Source organism: Cricetulus griseus (assembly GCF_003668045.3).
Source record: "Cricetulus griseus strain 17A/GY chromosome 1 unlocalized genomic scaffold, alternate assembly CriGri-PICRH-1.0 chr1_0, whole genome shotgun sequence".
NCBI classification, from domain to species: Eukaryota; Metazoa; Chordata; class Mammalia; order Rodentia; family Cricetidae; genus Cricetulus; species Cricetulus griseus.
In genome coordinates this window covers 92,630,873-92,655,957 of record NW_023276806.1, presented here as the reverse complement: position 1 = coordinate 92,655,957, position 25,085 = coordinate 92,630,873, and the positions used below count along the sequence as shown (strand labels likewise).

The following is a 25,085-nucleotide window of genomic DNA, read 5'->3' as shown; positions in this document are numbered from 1 at the left end:
AGTGAATCAGCAATATCACAGAAATAGGGAATTGAATAGTGGTTACCAGAGGCTGGGCTGGGGAGAGATTGGTCATCAGGCATGGAGTTTCAATTAGGCAGGAGAAGTATGCTCTGTTGCACAGTAGGGTGACTCTGGTTACAAAATTGCATTGCATATTTCAAAATATCAAAGAGAAGATTTTGAATATATCTCCTTACCCTGATTTGATACAACACACACGTATTGAGGTACCTCATTGTGCTCCATGAATATGTACTATTGTGTGTCAAAGGGAAGGCGGAAAGAAAAGAAGGAAGGAAGAAATGTCACAGAGCTTATGAAAAATATAAATGAGATCGCTTATGTAGAAGTTCTTTGGAAATGTGCAGTAATTGCCTAAATATTTCTTTAACCTGATGAGAACAGCAGGAGGGTTGCACTGCTGACAAGAGTAGGATGTGATCACGCAGTGTAGAGTGTCTGCATTTTCTAGTCTGAGGACCAACCACTGGGATTGGGCAGGGGCCATTAGGTGATCAGATTACATGTTTTACACTGGGACCAAAGTGCCTCCTTCTCCCACTGTAATTCTTGGATTATGTGAAATCAATTAAGACCAACTTTTCATTTTGTAGTACAGATTTTTCTTTTTTTTTTTTCTTTGTCATCAGGTAGGTGGCTATTACTGTTTTTAAAACACTAGATTTTTGCTTTCTCGTTACATATTTGATGCCTGTCACACACTTTCTTCATCATCTGATGTACTGTTTCCTTTCTTGTTTCTTCTTCCTGTGTGCAAGATGTTGGACACTCTCTGTAATGGCTTGTCTAAAATGATCTTCATATTGGTATCATACTGCTAAAGGAGACCCCTGTGGGACTCTTTTGAAGGACCAGGGGCTTTTCAGGGAAGACAGGCAGATGTGAGTCAAAATAGTGGCTTTGTTTCAGCTCAAGTGATTAAAGAACATGTCTCAGATCTTTGGGCAACTTCCTCAGATTAGGTAGCTTCACTGACACAGACAGGTTGGGGTGAACAGCCAGGAGCCATTCTAGCAGGGCCAAAGCTGACTCTTTGGCCCAAGCAGCTGGACTTATCTATATGTAGCTGGTGGGCAGACGTACAAAGAAAGAATGCCTCTTCGACAGAGAGGCAAGTGCACTCCATTTCTCATTGCAGATTTATCCACCAGATTGTTCAAGGGCATGCACAGTTTAATGACTGAAAGCCAAGGACCCCAGCATGCTTTTGACCAGAAAATCTCCTAAATGTGGAATGCTAAACACTGCTTCTCACCCTGTTTCAAACCGAGTTTTGACTTCTTAGCCTCACTTGCTGCCACCTGTCCTGACTGCTACCCTCAACTATGAGAGGGTATTTCACTCACCTGGGGAGCTGTTAAACCCACCAACACTGCAGCTTCTGCCCCACAGAGCCAGATCCAACAGTCCTGGGATGGAGCCTTGGCATCGTCAGTTGTTTTAAAAACCCCCTAGGTGCTGCTAAGCGACAGTCAGGTTCATGGACCACTGATCTAATAGTTTTGGTCTTGTCAGCCCTCTTGCCTTCATCTGCCAGATGTGAAATGCAGATAATGCCATCTGTGAGACTCTGGGAACAGAGGCGGCCTCTGATAATGATGTCAGCAATGACAGCAACTTCTGCTCAGATTAAAGCCTCAGAGGTAGTATCAGAGGGTCTGCCTTTCTTCTCAACTTGTCTTTCTCTACATAAAAGACATTTTTATTTTTAAAGACCCATTTTGCTTCATGGAGCCCAGCTATTCATTTTCTTGAAAGAGAATAAGAGGAGGAGAGATTTCTTTCTTTTTACAGAAACACTCTTGATCTGACTTTCCCCTCAGCCCATCAGCAGCCAGTCATTATGAAAATCTGATAAAAGAGATTTCCCTGGCATAAGCCCCATGCATTCATCTTCCTTAGTATCACCCACAAGCTCACAGCCAGATATTGAGCCAAGCTCCTGATGGCTAGGTGGTCAGACAGAATGAAATCTGCGACCCTGCACTTAAAAGGAGACCCGATGATATGACAGAACCTCACCTGACTCTTTCTTAGCTGAAGTGCATCCACCTGGCTGAAGCCTACTTGCAGGCAGTCCACCAGTGAGTCTTAGTCACCCGTGGTGGCTTACAGGGGATAGCTGATTTGACATATGTGTCTCTGATAACAGAACACAGTTAAATTCTCTGAATCCACAGGGGTATAACCACGCTGGGGCAATAACTTCTGCGAATGACTTTGCCACCATTATGACATGCTGAGATGGAGCAGAACAGCACCCCTGAACAGATTAGTCTACCAGGTACTAAGTTTGCTTCTTCAATTCTATCATACCTGTAAAGAAAGTATATCCCACCTACCACACCTAGCCTGGGCACTTAGCTGCATATCTATGGGAAGCAAAGTTTTCCATTGTTTGGTGCCAGGCTTCTTAGTATGGGATCACATGACTGAATGTTGGTGGTTTAAAAGGTCTGGCATCAACGAAAAGTTTCTGAATGAGTCGAAATTAATTCAAAGTCATATGTATAATGAATCTGAGGTGTTTCAGGTAGAATTCCATGTTACAAGACATGACTTTCATTTCAGTTTTGGGTCTTAGTTCACAATAAGCTCACTTTGCACTGAACATGCTGTTACATCACACAATGACAATGTATACTGGCTTGGAACACCTGGGCTCAGCCCAGGCTATCTTATGTTACAAACTGCAGTGTTTTCACTCTCCATACAAAGGTTATCTGTTCTAATAAGCACATAATGGTTTAATTATGGAAAACAAAGTATTTTTAGTATTCTACCATCATCTTTCAGCATGTAAGTGTCAAATTAGTTTGTCTTTGGATTGTATTGTCCTAGAATGTTTGATTTTAAAAATTGCTATTTGAGTTTCTGACTTGTGTTTCAAAAAAGTTTGTAACTAAATTTTGGCTTGGATTGGGATTGAGTTTCCAACCATTTGCTGAAATATCTGTAAACATCCCTCTTCCACTTTGTACTACAGGTGTATACAAAGTAGCAATCTTAGCAATGACAATCATAAAATCAAAATATCGATCAGCTTTGAACAATGTTGGAAATGCTCTGTGTCCTGATGTATTAAATTCAGCCAAGACTTCTTTATAAATGATCACATCCATATTATTATTATGAAAATTTGCTTTCTGACTCAATAAATGACAAAATTATATATGTGCCAACTAATTGTCTTATACTAAACTTCTTTATGATTCATCATCTGCAAAAATGCTGGAATTGTGTAACTATATTATCTACCTATGTCCCCAAGGTCCAGGGTCACACAAAAATTTTTTCAGCCCAAAGGAATTGTGCATAAAATTTTCAAGAAGCCTTAGTAACACATCTGTGATTTTTTTTAAAAAATATGATTATAACTTTATAAAATGCAGATTTTTCTAAGGTAAAATGAAATCTTATTTATTTCATTTTTGTTTAAATGAGACTTTAAGCCAGGTATAATGGGTTAATGGGTGAGAAAGCCTTTAATCCAAGCACTTGTGAGGCAGAGGCAGGAAGATTTCAGTGAGTTCGAGATCAACTGTAGTGAGTTCCAGGACAGCCAGGTCTACACAGTGAGATTCTGTCTCAGAAACGAAGGAGACTTGAATTTGATGCTCTAATTCTGTGGCCCTAGTTTTTAATCATGAGTCATGATACCTCTGTTGTGAAACTGCCGACTCATCAGGGAAGTCTTCCATTTTGCTAATTGCCTTAGTGCAGTCATTGCTGTAGTCACAGCAATGGATTAGTGGTCACATCATAAAGACTTCAGTTAGCTAAACAGTGTGTCTTTGGATGTCTTTGCCTTAAACCTAAACTGTGGATATGTAATTTATAGCTCAAAGACTCAGCTGAAGCATGTGACCTGTTCAGTCTCCATTATCAAGCAGGATTGACTATTTTCTCTTCCAAAGGTCAAAAGCCAACTTTTGGATACTTAAGATTGAATTAAAGCAAGGAATGAATTTAAGAGTATGTTCTTGTGAGGTTTCAACATCACAATAAAGAAGACCATGAGAGATCTGGACAGCTGCCCAATTTGGACCCCAGCACTACAGAAAAACAACAACAAAGACCAAAAAACTATCCTCTGGGTATTTTTTGATGCTCCTCTTACTCAAATATGATGAAAGAGTCTTATTTATCATCTGCACATGAACTGGAATCCAGGTCTGTCATATACTGGTTCCTTAGATGAGTTGGGGAAATTTTTGTGATCTTTCAGTGCTTCCAGACTCCACATTTGAACAAGAGAACTGGCATCATAAAAGTAGGTAGCTAGAAAGATATTAAGCTTTGAGGATGAACACCTTCCCTCCCCGTAAACTTTGAATACCACCTCCTGTTTCTCTGAGTATCCTAGAAAGAGAAGCCCTGCTTTAGGATTTAAATCACTATATGAGAAAGTCAAAGTTTCTGGACTTTGTTGAGGCCCACTAAGTGAAAGCTACTTTTTCCTGGTCCTCAGTAGAGGCGTGGCATTCTGAACTTCTTCAAAGGTAAGTCCATTACATACTATTATCTCCTCCCTTAAGGAAGCAGGGCTTGTCAATCATCTGGTCAGGACTCTGATTCTCCTGAAGACATGCTCTCCTTCCAGAATATTTGAGCAGTGTTTCCCCTTCTTCTTTTCTATCTCTTTTTCTTTCAGATAATAGCCCAAAGCATGCTCCCTCTCACTGGTACTCTGGCCTTTCTCAGTGTTTCACAGTGTCCACACCTTCCACCATCCTGGTGCTTGCTCTCTTGAACCCATGACCTTTTCTTTTCTCCTCTCTCTCTTTCCTCCTGGTAAGTGCTAAGATTTACACCTTGTTTGCCCTATCCCCCCCCCCTAAAATTCTCATAAAACTGACCTTGAATCTAGGTTCATAATGAAGCAAAGAAAAAAAATACCTGTTTCCCTTACTGCCTTTAGTACATTATTTACTCAATAAGAATTAGCTGTACTGGATCCCATGTTATGCTGTTCTAGTTATATCAGTTGCTATTTAACAAACATATCCAGTTGAGTGGTGAAGGTCCACACCTATAACCCCAGCACTTGGGAGGCAGAGGCAGGTGGATCTCTGTGAGTTGCAGGCCAGTCTCATCCCAAGGCAGAGCTATGACACAGAGAAAACCTATCTCGAAAAAACAAAAACATAACAACAACAGCAACAAACAAACAAAACAGATCCACTATACTAGACATGGAAGCCATTGATAAATACACTTAAATATTCTATTACAGTGTTCTGTTGATAACACAGGAACATTTGATAATGCCAAAAAATGCATCTGTCCTTGAGCCTTCTTCTGAATCTGTTTATAAACTCTTTCTTTCATAATAAAACTAAGAACCCAAAAGGGAATCCCAGGTTTTCCTAGTAACAACAGTGCCTATCATGTCATGATTGTTGCTAATACATAGAAAATACTTGGCACCTATGAGGTACTCAATAAATGGGCACTGAATTCACACTTTTTTCTTCTGAGATGTCTGAAAGATCTTGAAGAACATAAAGTCACTTTCAGAAGTTAAAAAGAAAAGCAGAGAAATGGGAGATCCTGAAGTCACCTCACAGTATTATTTATTTATTTATTGGTTTTTCAAGACAGGGTTTCTCTGTGTAGCTTTGGAAACTATCCTGGCACTCTCTCTGGAGACCAGGCTGGCCTCGAACTCTCAGAAATCCACCTGCCTCTGCCTCCCCAGGGCTGGGATTAAAGGCGTGTGCCACCAACGCCCGGCTCACTGTATTATTTTATCTATGGTTGCTTCATTGAGAGTTTTACACCCTGATGCACAGGTTGTGTGCTGCCATGAGGAGATGAACCTAGGTCTTCTGCAAGAGCAATCAAGTGCTCTGTGACACACCAGGGTTCCTGTTCAGACATCTATTAGGATCGTGACTGCATTAACTGACAGGAGCCAGGCACAAAAAGACAAGTGCTACATGATCCCACTCATATTCAGAATATAAAAATTTGGCTCCTGTGGTGGCTGGAATGAGAGTGGCCCCATAGGCTAATATGTTTGAATGCTTAGTCCCCAGTTAGTGGAACTATTTAGGAAGGATTAGGAAGTGTGGCCTTGTTGGAGGAGGTATGTTGCTTGGTGGTTGGTTTTGAGGTTTCAAAAGCCCATGCCAGGCCCAGTCTCTTCCTCTCCCTGTCTGCTGCCTGTGGATCAGGATATAAAGCTATCAGCTATAACCCCAATGCCATGCCTGCCTGATTGCTTTCCACCATGATGACAATGGATTAATCTTCTAACACCGTAAGCAAGCCCCAATTAAGTGACTTCTTTAGACGTGTTGCCTTGGTCATGGTATCTCTTCAAAGCAATAGAACAGTAACTAAGACAGTCCTGTAGACTCTCAGAAGAAAATGGTGGTTACCAGAGGCTGAGAAGGGTGAGGGGATGAGTTTGGTCAATGGTTGTAAGACAGTTAGGTGGGATCAGGAAGACCCACTGTGATGCTGCATTGAAGTAATTATAGAGGAAATAATACACTGGAGACTTTCCAAAGCTACAAAAGGGATTTGGTAAGTTTTCCCAATAGAGAAATGGTAAATGTTTGGAGAGATGGATATGCTTATCTCAATTTAAACATCACATATATTAAAGGGCTGGAGTGATGGCTCAGTGGTTTAGAGCCCTTGCTCCTCAGTTTCCAATATCCATATGGCAGCTCGCAACTATCATGACTCCAGTTCCAGGAGGTTCAGCCACATATTTTGATCTCCACTGACACCAGCTATGCTCATGTGCACATACATACATTCAGAGAAAGCACTCATAGATATAAAAAAGAAAGTCTAAAAAAATGACATACATTTTGGCACTTTAAATATGTACCATTTGTAGGCCTTAGTTCAAAAATAAATTTTAAGCCAAGCATACGGGTGTATGCCTTTAATCCCAGCACTTAGGAAGCAGAGGCAGGCAAATCTCTGTGAGTATGACTCCAGCCTGGTCTACATAGCTAAAGATAGTGAGTCATTCCTTTATTCCTAGCACTCAGGAAGCAGAGGCTGGCAGGTCTCTATGAGTTTGGGGCCAGCCTGGTCTACACAGAGAATTTCAAGATTATCAGGGCTATATGGTGAGACACTGTCCTACCCCACATCCACAAGAAAAAACAAACAAATGAAAACAACAACATTCCCCCCCCAAAAAAAAGCATTACCTTGTCATCCAGTCTTTCCTTCTAACTATTCAGGGACAATAATTGCCCAGCTGTCAGCATGGAGATGATTCAGAGGGAGGGTAGACTGGTACCTAGCACTTTTATGCACTGGCCCACACGGTTGAAACTGTGATTCTCAGCAAAGCTGGTTCTGTTGGTCTTTTGATAAGAAAGTGGGAGAAGGGAACAGTGACATTCAGGGGAAAATCAATGTTTGTCTTTTAAAAAGCATTTTCCTAACATTTCCCAGTGCTTACAGAATAACAGGTAGAACCTCTTCTGGGTAAAGAATACCTTTGAAATTTGAAATGTTAAGCAGATTGATCTTTTTTTCTTTTTTGTCATTTTCAGTATAAGAAATTAGATTGGAGGAATTTTTCATGGAGGGCAAACTAGGAATCTACAGAGAAAAAAATAAGCAAGGAGCCTCTCTCAGCCTCTCAGCCTTCACTGTCTCTTCTCTGGTTCAGGTGTTTGGGCGCTGATGAGAATGACTGCTCTCAGAAACCTACGAGCCCATTGCGGCTAAACTCCAAAGCATCTGTTTCTTCACTAGATCCTTCTTCAACTTGCTGCTTTCAACATAAAAGGTCCAAAGAGTGACAAAAAGGCAAGAAAGTCTCCTCAATAGAGAAAGGAGCCTGGGTTCTGACTCACAGCACACACCTCAGAACACTTCATAAAACACAGCCAGAAGAAGGGCTCGCAGAACTCGCTACTTCTCAAAATGGTGGCTGAAATCTGCCAGTCAGGGAAGACATCAAGTGACAGAGACTAGAAAGGCTGGACAAGGACCTCATCCAAACCAGCAGATCATTGTATACGTCACATTCGAGTGGAAAGAAATTCAGAAACCACTTCTACCTCCATCTTACGACAGAAGAAAAAAGAACGGACACATGGTCAGAGTGCCAAGAACCTGAGCCTCAGCCAGCGGTACAGATGCATCTCCAGTCTAGGTTGCTTGATCCAAATAGAGTCACTTACTAAGCAGTTGTGAGTCCTTCTTGGTGCTGCTATACTCTGCTTCATGCCCCTGTTTGGGGGCAGAGCTTTCATGAGCAGTAGCCACCCTGTCTCTTGGGATTAATCTTTCTGCAGAGCAGAAATGCACATGCTCGTATTTATACACTATAGATGTTGAAAATAGTAAGGGCCAGGGTTAGGAAGGGCAGGAGGCTGTTTGGCTGAGAGAAATCAAAAGTTGTTCCTTCTCACATATCTGTTCCATTAATTACTATTGTTTCAATGGAAAAGAAGGAAGGTATCTATTTGCTGGACTGTTTCTTAGGTGAATGAGTCTAGATAAAAGTGTCTCCAAACTAAAGGAAAGGAGGCCTGTGCATTCCGGGTAAATGTGCAATGGTTGGTTCCTTCCATCAGGAAAACTTAGACAAGCCACACAAGCTTCTCTCACAGACCCATCTCCTCTGGCCAGTATCCATACAAGCCATGTGCAGAGGAAGTGAGGGGACAGGGGGAATGTTGCATCAGCAGGACATTAGAGCCTTCAGCTCTTTCAGGAAAGCCATCGGAGAAGGGTAGGGAGCCTGGATGGGACCGGCCAGCTGAAGACAAGAGACACACTTGGAAGAGATAGAGTGCCAACTCTCATTCATGGTCACAATGACCCCCAAGTCTCAACTATTCTATACCACAATATGTTCAAGAAGTCACCTCTTGTTCATAGAAGTAATTTAAGCACCACCCCACTGTAATCTGGGCCATATACCTCAGTTGGTACAGGACATCTGCTTTTCTAAAATATGAAGTACACCAGCTTTGTCAAGGCTTTTACAAATTTTCAATCTCAGTGACCAAATTAAAATGCTTTTCAATGTATGACTGAAGTTGGGAACTGGGATACATGATTGGTTAAATTCTATTCTTTACATATCAAAAAACCCAACTCCATATGTTTTACCAGATCATTGAACTGTGTTGGCAAAGAACAGATCATTATATCTAGGAATGATTGATACTATATGATTCTTGCATATCATATTTTGATAATGTTATGCAGTGTTTCAAATGAACAAAAATACAGAGAGAGAGGAAGGAGAGAGAGAGAGAGAGAGAGAGAGAGAGAGAGAGAGAGAGAGAGAGAGAGAGAGAGAGAGCAAGCTTAAAACTGGCAGTTTCTGTCTTGATGGCTACATTTGATATTTAAACATTATTATAAAATTTGATAGTTGATGTTAGGTGACAAACTATGTCAACCAGTTGTGTTGCCTTCAAAGGCAAACATTCCATCATTATAATGAATGAAATCATGGTCTGGGCAGGAATGCTAGTGACCTCTAGCCAATGAACCACTGACCCGTAAATAGATGAGGATCAGCCTGAGTAAATGAGGCAGAAGTTTTCCCAGCATAACTTTGCATGCTAACAGGGCAGATTCTTGTTATAATTAAAAGAGATAGAATAGTCAGTAGGGACACTTAATAGAAACAAACATCACTGCACTGCCAAACTGCTCTTCTTGCTCATTCTTCATTCTCATGTTATACCATATATACATAGGCTTTAAAAGTGACACAAACATTGCACATAAAAATCACACACATAGACCTGTCCAGCACAGCCAAGCAAAAAGTCATTTAAAATATTGACATTGTCAATAGCCAATTTATTCAGTGTAAATCTCCTTCTAAATCCATTCTGTACAATAAAGTACCATCAAAATGAGCACTTGAAATGTGGCCAGTTCTAATCTGGTGGGCTGTGTAAACATACACTAGAATTCAAAGACTGCACAAGAAAAATAGAAATATGTAAAACATTTCAATGATTTTTATATGGATTATCTGTTTATACAATAGTATTCTGGATATCCTAATTAAAGAAAATTATTAAGTGGCTTTCACCTATTTTTTCTTTTTGCTTTTATGTTCTAATGTAGCTAGTACGGCTTACATTGTAACTCTATTGGTCAACGATTATCTAAGCAGGAAGTCAAGACTGTGGCTTAGTGGTATAGCATTAGCTGACCATATACAAGGCTTAGAGTTTAATCCCCAGTACAAGAAAAAAGTCTAGACAAGCAGAATACAGGTAGAAATCCAATAGAATTGAAATATGAATCTATAGCAACTGATGTTGCATGACAACTAGCCACAGAGTTATTGATACTTTTATAAGTTATTGTTTCTATATCTCCTGTACAAGAATACTTCTCTAAATATCTGCTTGATACCTTTCTAAAGGAACGCTGAGAAAGGGGGATGCTCTGGGAATGGTTGTGTTTAAATTTTTATTTAGGCTTCAGAAACAGTGGGGCAGAATCACAGTCTCTGGAGGCCATAGCATTGCTCAAAGGGAGCTTTTATTGAGATGCCAGGATTAAGCCACTTACTGTCTTATATTAACAGGACTTCCACTTACCTGTTAAGAGAACCTATCAGAAGGCTCTCTTCTTTTGAACAAGTTGATGAAACACCATTGACTAGGTACGAATGGCATCTTGAACGATACCATGTGGCCCATACACTATACTGTGATGGGGGTAGGAGTGTGAACTTAGGAAGTACAGTGTGTTTAAATGTATTAAAAGTGTGCTTTTTTGAGAATTCCATGGGGGTTACTTATTGTATAGTTTTCCTAACATTCTTTCATGTTATACTGAAAGATATTTTAATTTCATTTACCATTTTATTTTTTGCTTAGGCAGAAAAAATTGCATCATTAGTATATTTCTCTAGAATTCAAAATAATAAATAAATGGAGTTTTAACATGAGTATTTCCATGTATTAATTTGTGTCTATTTAATATGTATATCCTACAGTATAGAAAGGGCTGTCATCACACATAAAACAAAAATGTAAGCTTTTCTTCACCATGCTGGGAGAAACGTACAGGCTAGCAAGAAGGCCAAAGCAATTTGCAAGGTGGGCGGTGGTAATGTAAAAACCCTGCTCGGCTCTGCTAATCCTCATAGAATACAAGCGAATGAGGACTTGACTAGAATAACTTCCCAGGGGAAGGCCAGCACAAGAGATAGTCACGGGAATGATACACCGAACCACAAGAACACATGTACTGGTGGGTGCTGAAGGAAGGCAAGACAAAGCATATGGAGTATCGAGTATGCTGTAAGTGCTAAGAAAACAACGTACTGTTGTTTTGAACCACATGCTGCAGCAGAAGCCATGTTTACCTCTCGTCCACTGTCATAAACACGAGGCCTCCGGAACAGTCCCTGCCATTCCCTGCTTTTGTCTGAATTCCTTTGTGAGAAGCTTTATTCAGCCTTTAGCTGCTGGTGACTCACAGTGAAATCATCTCACTCATCTATTTTCCTTTTTTATTTTTTATACAGTTGCAAGTCACACAGTATAGTGCTTTGTTCTCTCTCCTGCCCCCACTTCCAGGGAAGCTGCGCCACTGTCACAGCCCAGCTACCTTAATGAACTAAAGCCATTCGGAGAAAGTAGCTGTATCCACTTCATCAAATCTAGTTGATGTTAATTTCTTAAGAAGCTGAAGACTAGTTCTTAGGGATTTCCTGGAGCCCTGTGAAAATTCCTCACTCTGTAGCCCTTGTGAGTTGGAAGTTGGTACCAAATGACTGCTTACAAGATATAAGGAATGTTGCAGAAATATAAATGGGCCAGGGCTGAAATTTAATTAGACACTACATATGTTAATAATAAATTCAATTAATTTCACCTTCTACCTATACCATAAGAGAAAAGAAGCTCAGGAAAAATAATAATTCATCTTAAATACCCCAACTGGGAGTCCCCTTCCTGAAGAGTGATTTATGCAGTAATTTCCTGACTGCCTTTGTAAGATTGCTCCAAACCAGACCTTTGAAATAATAATAACTTCTGGATGTGTGTAGTGAGAGATACAACAAATGACTTCTTATTAATTTTCATTTAATGAGTTGCCCATTCTCACGATAATTTTTTAAACCTCTTTTCTCAAGATAAACATGTTATAAACACTTACATTTCACAAAAAATTATGACAGTCAGTCTCCCCCTATTCCCTACCTGAGTTGAAGGTCAATCCATTGCAGGATTTGTGTATGGCTGGCATGCATTTCTTTGACAGTTATCTCAGCAGATGATTTTTAAACGTTTGTAGCAAGTAATTTCAAATTGGTTAAATATGAAAACAGGATATTTATCAACTGCAAGGGATTTAGCAGTGCTGGGCAGGGCAAACATGGGCAGAGGAAAAAGCAAGTAAACCTGGGTCCTTTTATAAAGGACAAAAGGCACAAAGATCATTCCTTACAGTGGTTGTATCTCCTCAGGTACTCTTTCTATTTAACAAAGACACCATGCTGTCTAGCATGGTTAGTAATACTTAGGAATCTTAAGGGTTGTACTTTCATTTTCAAAAATATAGAATTCAAAGAGGAAAGAGAGAGAGAGAGAGAGAGAGAGAGAGAGAGAGAGAGAGAGAGAGAGAGAGAACATGAGCACCATGATATGCATGGAGGGAGGTCAGAGGCCTACTTGGGGAGCTTGGTTTTCTGTTCCCATCATGCAGGTGCCAAGGATCAAACTCAGGTCATCCGTCTTGGCATCACATACCTTAATTCTGAGTCATCATGTCAGCCTTTTAAAAGGCTATACTTTCAAAAAGCTCAACTTCATAATAACTAATTATATGTGACCACAATAAAAATAACAAGAATGAAAAATTAATAAGAATAAAAACAAAATAAAAATACAAGGGAGAAGTCCTGAGTATGTCAAATGGCTCACAGTGGTTTGAGTAGTCCTGCAATAGACAGGTAAGATACATACAACAGCTGCAAGAGTGTCCGGAAAGCATTAAATAATTCAGATGCAATAGTTACTTACATGAGAACCGGAAAGGCCTTGCTCCTAATCCACATTGCCTTATGCCTTCTCCGTGGAAAAGCCCATATTGCATCTCGCCCATGAACTTGCTCAGCTCTTCCCCTGAGGCATTGACAAGCAGAGCCCCTGTTTTGCAGAGGATTGTGGCTTTAATCCACAGTGGTGTCCCCACTGCTGTTACTACTCCAAGAGCACAGAGGAAGCTCAACACACCAGCCATGCAAAAGATGACTTTCTTCTGCTGGTTTGGCATGATGAGAAATAGCTTTGGTGAGGGTGCCGTTCAAAACCAAGTCCTTTGTGAGCATCAAGAAGGAAGTGCCCCTTCAGCGGCATTTATTACAGGAGATGAAGGGACTAGCTGGAAAGGCAATGTCCTTCCCCACGGTGGCTCCACCAGGCAGAATGCCAGTCCACGAACTCACAGTGGGCTCTCTCCTCTTCTGCTGCTTCTCTTTAAATAGAAATCTTTGAGCTAAGAATTTGTAAAATAAAACTCTTTCAAACTGCCTTCAAGATCCCCTCGCATGTCACATACAAAGAAAGGTCTAGGGTAACAGATGGAGTGCTCCGTGTAACTTGAGAGAAGCCTCCCTTCCTCTGCCTGTTGTCTGATTGGGTGAGCTGAAACCTTCAGAAACATACTTGGCTCCGACAGTAACTTTGCAGCAACGTGAGACGTTTCCGTATTGATAAGATTTTATTTCTGGGTTTTGTTTGCTTTTAGCAGTGGGAAAATGGGAGCTTTGGCATAGGTAATAGTAATTAGCTGATTTTGAAAATGTTCAACTTTAGTTAGATGAATCATGGCATAGCATTGGGTCTGGGTAGACATAAAGAGCTACACAGACCTTGTCCTCCTCACCCCAAGTTCTCCCAGACCCACATTTTCTGTGGGATCTACTTAGAGGAAATTTGATTCACATTCTTCTTGTGAGTCAGAGAAATTCAGAGATGCAGATGCAAATGAGTACAGATGCATCAGTACAACAGCGAGGGAACACGGTTCCAAGGAACTGTGGTCCATAAAGATGAAAGCATTGACATAGAAAGAAGTGCTGTGTCAGACATATCCACCACTCATCAACAGGTCTCCCAGAGAAAATAACCATTCGAGGGACCAGAGACGTGGCTAAGCAATATGATGTAGCAACATGTATTTGGTTTAGGAATTAAGACCTGAAAACTCAAATGTGGAGTTCAGTGATAGCCTCTTAGTCTGGGTGTCCGATGAGGTTCCTGGAGGGGGGGCAAATATAATAGGCTCCCTCTGTCTCTTTGTCTCTCTGATTCTGACTCTGTCTCTGTATGCAAGAAAGAGAGATTGTTTACTGAGTAGCTCATGCTATGCTGTGCTCTTACTTTTAGTACAAGTTTGACACTGGTTCTTTGAAGCATCCCATCAAAGTTGCATTATTAACTCTTACGAGTATTATAGAGAGACTGTGCTGCTGCTAATCTTATTCCATTGTACAGATAGAGAAATCGAGGCCAGAGAGACTAAACAACTTATGGAACTTACTAGCAGAGCTCTGTGGTTTATGTACTATTTATTCTAAGCAAAGCTCTGATCTTGAAAGGGGAGGCATGTGTTATACTTCAGCTGGGGTGGGACAGATGTAACAGGGCAGGGTAGTCCATTATTGTTCACACAGATTTGGTCTCTGGAGAACACAAGTATCTGCAAACATAACTTCCTGGTTTACCCTGTCTACCTGTTTGTGCTAGTTTCTATTCTCTTCATCCACCTGGAAGACTATAGCTTAGAGATGAGTCTCTCCACTATGTGTAGTTCGAAGGGAACTTTATGGTTCCAGCCTTGAGGTAGAAGTAAACAGTTCTGGCACACTATACTCTCTCAGGAGTTGCTAGCCCCTGACTGTTGAGCACAGACAACTAAGTGTGGACTCTTACGGTAGACAACACTCCTTCAGCGCAGAGCCGAGGGGACAACGTCCAGCCCAGCCTCAGAACTGACTATAAAATCCACACGGGCACTAGAAACAAGGTTTTAAAACATAAGTAAGGCCTTTTCTTGTATTTATTTGACACATATCCAAAATCTCCTCTCAGACAATTGGGCCTTCCAATGAATTCTCTTCTAGATTGAGTGCATCAGTCATCATAGCCAAACAAGTAGAACACAGTCATCTCAGGTAGCACTTACCTAGGGATATTTGCTCCACTCATTCCAGAAACATTAATTTGAGAGTATCTAGATATAATCCAGCTTATTTGATCAACATATTTGGTAATTGAGGGGGGAAAAGCAAACAAAGAAAAAACCAGAACACCCCTAAAGTTTGGGAAAATAAATTTCAGCTTAATCAATTGTATTGATACCTCCTTAGAAAGAATGTGGCAAGAGAGGAGTAGTTAGCATAAGACAGTGGTCTAATTAACCAAAACCCTGCCAAAGGTGTCTAAAGTCTACCAACAGGAAAGACTGACCGGATGGAGAAAGCAATTTGGTTGTTTAACCTTTTAGGATTGCCCCAGTCTACAAAGAAGAGAACCCTGTCTGAAGAGAAACAGGAAAATAAATACAGTCTAGTGAGTTAATCAATTTCTCACCCCCAAATCATGTCCTTCCTACTATATGTTAAAATCTCCTCTCTTTAATAAAACAATGATAATAAAAACATTTTGTCTCCACTGAACATACCTAGATGCTTACCTGAAGTCAGCCTTTGTTCTAATCAAGGGTGTTCAGTTTGCCTGCTCAATGGAATCGCTTGCAGAAATGTTTAAAACACTGTGTCTGCACCTCAGCTAAGGCTCAGACGTGTTTGCTTTTCATGTGGTCTCAGCACTGAATCACCCGATGATTGCAGTGTGCAGCCAAGGCTGAACGCTACTGCCCTCATTCACTCCCTGCATAACTTGCTTCTGATTATTAGCCGGGCTTCTCATCCCTGGAACGCACAGAAGATTGTCCTTATCCTGGTTGCTAGGGAGGATGATTGCCATGATAAATTAATGAACAGGCACTGAGATCTAGAGCTCCAGCCTCCCCACATTCCTTCAGGACCATGTGCATGGCTCCTCTACCTGTCCCCAGGAGTAGGATGAGGTGGGCCTACCCCCAGTTACTATCTGCATTTCAGTAGTGATGGATCCTGGTCATGGAAGGCAGCTCCCCCTTGAGACCCACACCCACCTCACCTCTTTGCCTGTGCAGCTTCCTTTCAAACTTGAATGTCAACCACCCACAGCCTGCATAGTAGTTTGTGATCCGCCCTCTGAGGATGATATAATGGAACCTGGCAGTCATTATGCTGACAGCCTTCTTTTGAAATTTCATCTTAAGTGGCTTGAATGACAGTGATGACACTGTCTTCCTTACAGTCTCTCTGAGAATTTGAGTCATTAATGTCAGCAAGTTTCCACCAAGAATCCTACTGAAACCTTCACTTCTTTTCATCTTAACATTTGGTGACATTAAGAAAATGGAACCATGCCTAGTCCTCTCCCCTGTGGCCCTTTTCAGGTGCTGGATAATAATATAATTTCTCAGAGCGACTAGAGGACTAGAGAGGAAGGAGCACAGTTGTAGGCCATTTTTGCTTCCATTACAAGCATCAATGTCTCTTTTCTTGCTAATTCTGCTACACTCTTCTTCTTCTTCTTCTTCTTCTTCTTCTTCTTCTTCTTCTTCTTCTTCTTCTTCTTCTTCCCCTTATTCCCATTTTGAGAGAGGGGAAAGAGAGAGAAGAGAGGAAGAAAGAAGGGAAAACAAGAAAACAAGGATCAAATACTCACCATGTTTGTTTCTTATCCCTCAACCATATATAAAACACAGCATAGCCTGGGTTGTAGAAGAAAGATATTAGGTTCTTCATTACACTGATAATTTTTTCTGACACTTTGTAGATTCATGAACATGGTGGTCTGGTCCACACTGGTGATGCTCAGTAATTTCTAAGCAGAATAATTACGTTCACTTGCATGAACTAGCCATGAAGAGGGAGTTGCTAGGCTGCAAGGATGACAGTGAAAGAACTCTGTTTGCCAGCCTTATACTGAACACTCCCCAGAGCACCCCACTCCAGCTTTGGGAAGCACACTAGGGAAGTTAATACTCTCTGGGGCTATAATCTTGCTTATTTGCCTTCTTTCTTTCCTGTGCTAACCAGATATCTATAGAAGCATATCACACTACCTAGGTACTCTGCACAAAAGGCTGTTCCAATTATTAATTTGTTGATTAATGCAAAGTTCTGCATTTTATCTGATTTGCCATTGGTAGTAATGATTTCTATCTTCTTCCATATGACTCATAATGGTCTAGGACCTCTGTAATAGAAATTCAACAAGGCTCTGAGAAACATGCTATTCTAAGACAGGACTTTGTAAATCTATCCCATTTTTCTCATCTTTAAAGCAAACTCTAGCAAGTTTGATTGACATTCCTTGACTAATTCAAGTTGCTGGTGATCTTCAAGTCGCATTGTAATTCTCTAATGACTATAAAGGGGAAAAACACTTCATAGAAAGAATTGATTGATTTATTAGAGGGAAAATTACCACATGTGCTAGACCTTGATTGCAGCTAATATTTGTAGAGCTAATTGCCTGAACCAGAGGATTAAAAGGATTGAGGGAAGGGAAGAAAAGGAAAGCAAACTTCTCCTGGAATACTGATGAGTCCACAGTGGGTTCAGGCTGAGAGGGAAAACCCAAGAGTAGGTGTTCTTGGGGCTACTGGTGTGGGCATTGAGAAAGATCCAGACATAACACACTGGCCACAGAAAAGCATCAGGGATAGAGGGAAAGTGCCTCTTTGTGGTCTGCCAAAGAGGATCCCATGGCACCATCAGACTTGTCTTGGTTTCTTGTTGGAATGTCATGCCAAGGCTATATTCGTTCACATGTAAAACCATAATCCAAGATTGGAGATGTCACTCAGCGTGAGTACACCTGTTCAGAGAGCTCAAGGCCCTGGGTGAGATCTTTACCCTGCAAACAAAAGGGAACAATGAGAACAAAAGCAACCCCTCAACCCAGTGGGTCTGGGTGAGTGAGTTAATTACATTGAGCAAGGAACAGTCACTTAATCTAAAGAGCCACTGTGGTTTGAGATGCTTCTGTCAACAAAAAGAAACCAGATTTCTAGTACAAGGAAATAGGTAATAATCTTCTGTCTTATTTAGGATTATTTTTTGCTATGAAAAGACACCATGACCAAAGCAACTCTTATAAGAGAAAGCATTTAATTTGGACTGGCTTGCAGTTTCAGAGGTTTAGTTTATTATCATCATGGTGGGGATCATGGTAGCATGAAGGCAGACATGATGCTGGAGAAGTATCTGAGCATTCTATATCTGGATCTATAGGCAGAAAGAAGAGAAAGCCACTGGTCTTGGCTTTGGCTTTTGAAACCTCAAAGCCCACCTCCTGTGACACTCTTCCTTCAACAAGGTCATACCTCCTAATTCTTTTCAAGTAATGCCACTCCCTGATGAGTCAGCATTCAAATATATGAGCCTATGAGGCCATCCCTATTCAAACCAGCATGATTCCTCTATGATAAAACCTGGGGTAGATGTGCCAAAACTCTCCCAAAGTTTGATTCTGTCACTGATAACAATTAAATAATGATAATTTTCTGAAAGAGTTAATATCAAAATTATAGTAGCAATATTAACAAAATTGGTGCTTGTAGACCCTGCTATGGGTCAGCTCTTTTCTAAGTGTGTAAGGTCAGTCGGCTCATTTCTTCTCAGGTTCACCTGGGCAATTATTGCCTTTCTCCTTCCTTCTCTGAGAAGAAGTGCTAGGCATTAGGCCAGTTTGATCTTCAGTCAGATCACAAGCATTCCTAAAATACTCTTGTGGTGAAGAATAATACAATCAGGTAGATATTTATGTCTTGCTAAATCCCCCAAAACAAGGAAAATTGACTTGTAAGACATGACTGCAGAGATCTTTAGACTAATTCACAAATATATGTTTATCAGTGAGCTGGACAGAAGCATAGACAGACAATATCTTATCCAAAAATACAACTGTATAAAACAAAAACTGTAATACAAGACCAAACGAGGAGATGAGCTCATCTTTAATAGTTCATATAGGTATACTAAAGCAACAAAATGCATTCAGACTTTTAAAATGTAATTACTTACAGAAATCTGGGCAGGCTGGCTGTAATGTGAAAAGACAATTAGACCAAAAGCTTGGCAGGACCCAGCAGTGCAAAATGACTGTGGAGGGTGCTACTACAGTGTAAGACACACCTTTAGGGTGTCGGCATAGCCCTTGGCTCTTTCTGTGAGGAATATTCTGATTACACTTTTTTTTCCCAGTTCCTCCCAAATCCTCCCACCTGCCCTACTCCACTCCTCCCCTTAGAAAGAAACAAACAGATAATCCAGCCAACCAACCACCAAAATAAACAAAACCCTAAGCAACTTATACACACAAAACCACAAAATCGGAAAATGTAACATCTAAGTTTGAGTGTTTTCCGAGGAACCTGATTGGATCTTGGCCCCGGACTACCAGGTGGACCCGGCTTACAACCAGGGAAAGAAGTTAGGTATCATTGGAGTCAGCACTCCGCCCATCACCGCTCCTAGTGTAGTGGGAATTTCCAAACATGCGGATCTTGCTTGTTCAGGTCTTTCTTTAGCAGGAATCTGTGCTGTTCTCTCCTGGTGTCACCACCCCATAGCTGCCCACAATCCCACCCTCCAATCCAGGAGGAATAAGCATCCTTCCCCGATGAAGTTTCCAAGATTGAGTTCAAAGACAGCTACAAAGCTTGGGGAGGATTTAAGTATATCCTAGAGCACAGAGAGGCAGCTCTTTTATTTTACAAAAGCAGGCAACATACTGGCCCTACTAGCAAGCTGTGACAAGGACCAGGTAATTGTTTGGATACAATGAACTGGGACTCGACTACCTCTTTGGGCTATAGCTTTAGTTCTTCTCCCTGCCTCTGGGTTTCTTTCTCCTTCCTCTCTGGTGTCTTTAGCAAATCTGCAAACAACATTGCCTTCCCAGTCAGATAAATCTGCCTCTTTTTGCCCCAGACTCCTAGAATAGATAGAAAGAAATCAAGTTTGGAAAGATGGGAAAACATACATGGATTAGTCTTTCACATTTCTTCTCTCTACCATTTTTACACTATTGCTGTCTCTTTTTCCGCAGTTTAAGAAGTATGAACAATTATTTTGCCCACCCTTGAGAAGTGGCAAAGTGTACATCTATGTGCCCTAAGAAAACATTACTATCATTTTAAACGATAAAATATAGTCATTAGGGCAGTAAAGTGTCCAAACGAAGCATTTAAAACCCCGTGGCTAAGATACTTTAATTAAGCACCAGTAAAGCAAAATGACATTTCTATATGGAATGCCATTTCCAGGAAATTCAGATTTAAATTATTATGAAACCTTTACTTGAGGCTGCACTATGGCTCAAGTACGTGCTTAACTTGTATAATTCCCTAGGTTTTCTCCTCAGTCCTGAAAGAAAACATAACTTCTTTGTGTGTATTCTGTGTGCACATGCTCATTTGAAAAAAGACTTAAGGACAGACTAGAGACAGAGCTGCCCAAGGGTCATGGATGCCTTCTTCTGAAGTCTCTTCTGGGTAAGTAGCAGTGGATAGGGAGAGATGGAGAGCACTGGGGCAGCCCAGACTGCATCTGAGCTTCGTATAGTATTGCCTTTAGCTGGGGCCACAACTCTGAAATACGCCCCATCCACAAAATACCAGTGTATTAGTTACTTGGCTTGTCATTGTGATAAAATATGTGACAAAAGTAACTTAAGGGAGGGTGAGTTTATATCATCTCAGTTTACAGGACATAGTCCATGATTGGGGGTGTACAGGGGAAGGCATGGCAACTAGGTGTGGGTCTGGAGCTCTTTACTTGTTAAACACAGAGAGACTCTCTTTTCCGGTTCGCGCGGCCTCCGCAGCCATGAGGTAGGCAGTTCTCCGGGCGGCATCCGCCGCCATCCGTGCACCCGGCGTCCCGCGGGCACCCTGACGCCTGCCGCGGGGGCTCTCCCGGCAGCGGCCCCCGTCGTGAGCCCCTTCGCGGCGGGCTGTGGGCCTGGGCGGTCACCGCGGGGCCCGGGGGACCCGTCATGGAGGGCCCTGAGCGTCCTCCTAGCTTCTTCCCCGCAGCAGCAAAGTGTTCCGCTGCGCAACACCCTGTACGAGGCGGTGCGGGAAGTCCTGCAGGGCAACCAGCGCAAGCGCCGCAAGTTTCTGGAAACGGTGGAGTGGTGGAGTTGCAGATCAGCCTGAAGAACTATGACCCCCAGAAGGACAAACGTTTCTCGGGCACCGTCAGGCTCAAGTCCACTCCTCGCCCCAAGTTCTCGGTGGGACTCCTGGGGGACCAGCAGCACTGCGATGAAGCCAAGGCCGTAGACATCCCCCACATGGACATCGAGGCGCTGAAGAAGCTTAATGAGAACAAGAAGCTGGTCAAAAAGCTGGCCAAGAAATATGATGTCTTTTTGGCCTCCGAGTCCCTGATCAAGTAGATCCCACGTATCCTGGGCCCAGGCCTAAACAAGGCGGGCAAGTTCCCTTCCCTGCTGACACACAATGAAAACATGGTGGCCAAAGTTGATGAGATGAAGTCTACCATCAAGTTCCAGATGAAGAAGGTGCTGTGTCTGGCTGTGGCTATTGGCCACATGAAGATGACGGATGATGAGCTGGTTTACAACATCCACCTGGCTGTCAATTTCTTGGTGTCCTCGCTCAAGAAGAACTTGCAGAATGTCCGGGCTTTGTACATCAAAAGTACCATGGGCAAGCCCCAGCGTCAGTACTAGGGCGCCCCAATAAATCTGCTACCATCCTTTCAAAAACAAAAAACAAACAAACAAACAAACAAACAACCCCCCCCAAAAAAAAAAACAGAGAGACAGGGACAAGATAGACTACAACCTTCAAAAGTTCTATTCCTAAAAGATTCCAAAACTTTTCAAAACATCACTACCAGCTAGGGACATGAGTCTACAAGGGACATTTTTCTCTTAAACTTTAACAACCAGCAATCCAATCAGACATGAGTGTGTCCATAAAATGCCTGGTACTGAGCCACAGACACTACTGAGAACAGAAGTAAATACAGCTAGCCAGGAATCTTCATGGAGGATAAGATTTAAATTGATATTGTCTTAGTGATGGTTTCTATGGCTGTGATAAAACACCATGATCAAAAGCAACTTTGGAGGAAATGATTTATTTTGCTTACACTTCCACATCACAGTCTATGTTAAAAAGAAGTCAGGTCAGGAACTGGAGGCAGAAAATGAAGCATAAGCCATGGAGGAGTGCTGCTTACTGGCTTATTCCTCGTGGTTTGCTCAAGCCTGCTTTCTTATAGAACTGAAGACCACCAGCCCAGGGGTGGCACTGCTCACAGTGGGCTGGTCCCAACCATATCAATCATCAATCAAGAAAATGTCCCATAGGCTGGACCACAAGTTAATCCAGTGGGGGCATTTTCTCAGTTGAGGTTCTCTCTTTCCAAAATGACCCTAGCTTATGTCAAGTTGACATAAAAGTAGCTGTACACATATGAAAACTGCATCAGAGGCTGAGGGGTAGCTCAGTGGTGAAGCAGATGTTCAGAATGTGCAATAGTCTAGGCATGACACTAAGCATGGAGAGAAGAAGATAACCTTTTATCAAAAAAGATATTCACTAAGCTTCATTCAATGCATTTCCATCTACTGGAATAAATTGGAATTCTTAGGTAGGATTTCTATTGCTGTCAAGAGACACCATGATCACGCCAACTCTTATAAAGGAAAGCATTTAATTGGGTGGTTTACAGTTTCAGATGTTTAGTCCATTATCATCATAGCAGGACATGGCAGCATACCATGGACACGGTTCTGGAGAAGGAGCTGAGAGCTCTACATCTTGATCCACAGACATCAGGAAGTAAACTATCTATCACACTGAACTAGCTTGAGCAAAGGAGACCTCAAAGTCCATTCACACAGTGTCACACTTCCTCCAACAAGGCCACACCTACTCCAACAAAGCTGCATCTCCAGATGGTGCCACTCCCTTGGGGGGCCATTTTCTTTCAAACCACCACATTAGTCTAGTCACTGACATTTTCTTTTTGATTGTATAAGACATGTTTTATCATAATGGAAAATATTATTTTAATAAACATTTTAAATCGTGAGCTCACCATTTAAAATATGAAAATCTAAACAGAAGTCTGTTATAGACTTTTATGTAAGTCCTAAAATATAAAATATCTAGAAGAAAATAAACATAACAAAATCTTTGTAACCTTGCATTAGGTAAAAGACAAAAGGTGTATGGTTAGGAACTTTTAGTACACACCTATAATCCTACCACTTGGGAGGCTGAGTGAGAAGGATGTTCACTCAAAGGCAGCCTAGGATACTAGTGAATCCTTGTCTCAATCAGCAACATAAATTTAGGAGAGACTGTCCAATTGGGAGAGGCTGGCATTATGTCTTCAGCTGGTGATAAAAATTCTAGTTGTCAAACTTGAGCCATTGGGTTGCTCATGCGTGATGGACAGAGATGATGAGAACACAGGACTTTATACACAAGACTTATCAAACTTCATTGCTCTGACTAGATGTCTGCTACCAGCTGCCATCTGGAAGACTGTGTGGATCCCCCCATGAGAGAAAAGTGCTATCCAAGCCAAGGGAGTCCTTGGGAACTTTGGAAATTCTAGGCTGGCATTTTGACTTACCTTTTAGTTTATTGTTGCCAGGTTGAAAAAGAACCATGCTGAGAAAACCAGAAAAATCAAGCTACTTAGGGCTAGATTCTGTAGTGCGGCATACCTCCTTCCCCCATCAGCTCTCCATCTTTTATAATCCCATCAGAAAACTTTGAATTATATAAATGTGGTGATCTGGGAGGAACACTTAATAAAGGGGCAATTTATGAAGGTGTGGGTAGGATTTAGGTAAGCTTCTAGGCATGGCACAGTCGCTCTGAAAACAGAAAGGGACTGGAGAAGGCACAGCTCATCAACTTGAACCTTCTTTCTTCTCTGACCTGCTATTGGTGCTCCCGTTGACAAACCTAATTGGAAACTCAAAGTAAGTCTTTTAGGGAAAATGGCAGAGTAGAGAAAGTGCAAATGGCATTTTGAGGGTTGGGGTTTTAGTTCAGGGATAGAGGGTGTGCTGAAGTGTAAAGGCTCAGTACTGTGCTGAATACAAGTGTCAAAAGCAGCCATCGCTGCTTTCTCCCTCATCTTCAGGACAAACACACCAATCTACTGAGTTCTTCATATGTGGCCCTTAGCATGATAGGGTAGTTTTCATCTCTTCCTGGTCTTTGTGTATTGAACAGCTGAGCTGAAGCATAAAATAATGGTAAGTTTTTATAATTTTTGCCCCAACTCAGATGATTATGTATGGTTGTTTTTGTTTGTTTGTTTTGGGGTTTTTTTTTTTTTTTTTTTTTTTTGCTTTTTATCAATGCATCGTATTCTAGTAACCTTTTTCATTGGAATTATCTGATCCAGTAATAACTCCCAGTTGGTCATTATGTACAGTATTTCTAACATGCTGCTGAATTTGTTTTGCCTATGTTTTGTTAATAATTCTTATACCAGATGGGCATAGTCACACACTCCTTAAATTCCAGCATTTGGGAGGCTGAGGCAGGTAGTTTTCTGTGAGTCTGAGGCTGGCCTAGTTCACATAGTGAGTTCCAGGACAGCCAGAGCTATGTGGTGAGACCTTGTCTTGAAAAAACAAATGGAAGAGCTCATATGAATATTTATAAGGCATACCAGTAGATCTGCAGCCTCCTTCCCTCCCTCCCTCCCTCCCTCCCTCCCTCCCTCCCTCTTGATACTGGGGATTGAAGATCCAGGACCTGAAGGGCATTGGTGGCGCATGCCTTTAATCCCAGCACTTGGGAGGCAGAAGTAGGTGAATCTCTGTGAGTTTGAGGCCAGCCAAGTCTACACAGTGAGTTCTATCACAGGCTCCAAAACAATACAGAGAAACCCTGTCTGGAAAAATCCCCCCCCCAAAAAAAAAGAAAAGAAAGAAAGAAAGGAAGGAAGG

General features: G+C 41.6%; 1 protein-coding gene and 1 pseudogene across 5 annotated transcripts in view; one reads left to right on the top strand and one right to left on the bottom strand.

The window, feature by feature from the left end:
* Nucleotides 1-13,408, bottom strand: part of Clrn1 (clarin 1) — a 38,398-nt gene extending 24,990 nt beyond the window's left edge. For 3 of the 5 annotated variants that reach the window (XM_035451644.1, XM_027391660.2, XM_035451645.1), the window contains exon 1: nt 13,023-13,408. In XM_035451644.1, coding sequence (XP_035307535.1) covers nt 13,023-13,275 — 253 coding nt within the window. In that variant the 5' untranslated portion in view covers nt 13,276-13,408. Of the gene's footprint in view, nt 1-5,305; nt 5,323-7,202; nt 7,362-11,359; nt 11,464-13,018 lie in introns of those variants that run through there. The other 2 variants (XR_004772017.1, XM_035451643.1) reach the window with 2 other exon arrangements.
* A 5,816-nt stretch (nt 13,409-19,224) lies between these two features.
* Nucleotides 19,225-21,827, top strand: LOC100773710 (annotated as a pseudogene).
* The last annotated feature ends 3,258 nt before the right edge of the window (nt 21,828-25,085 follow it).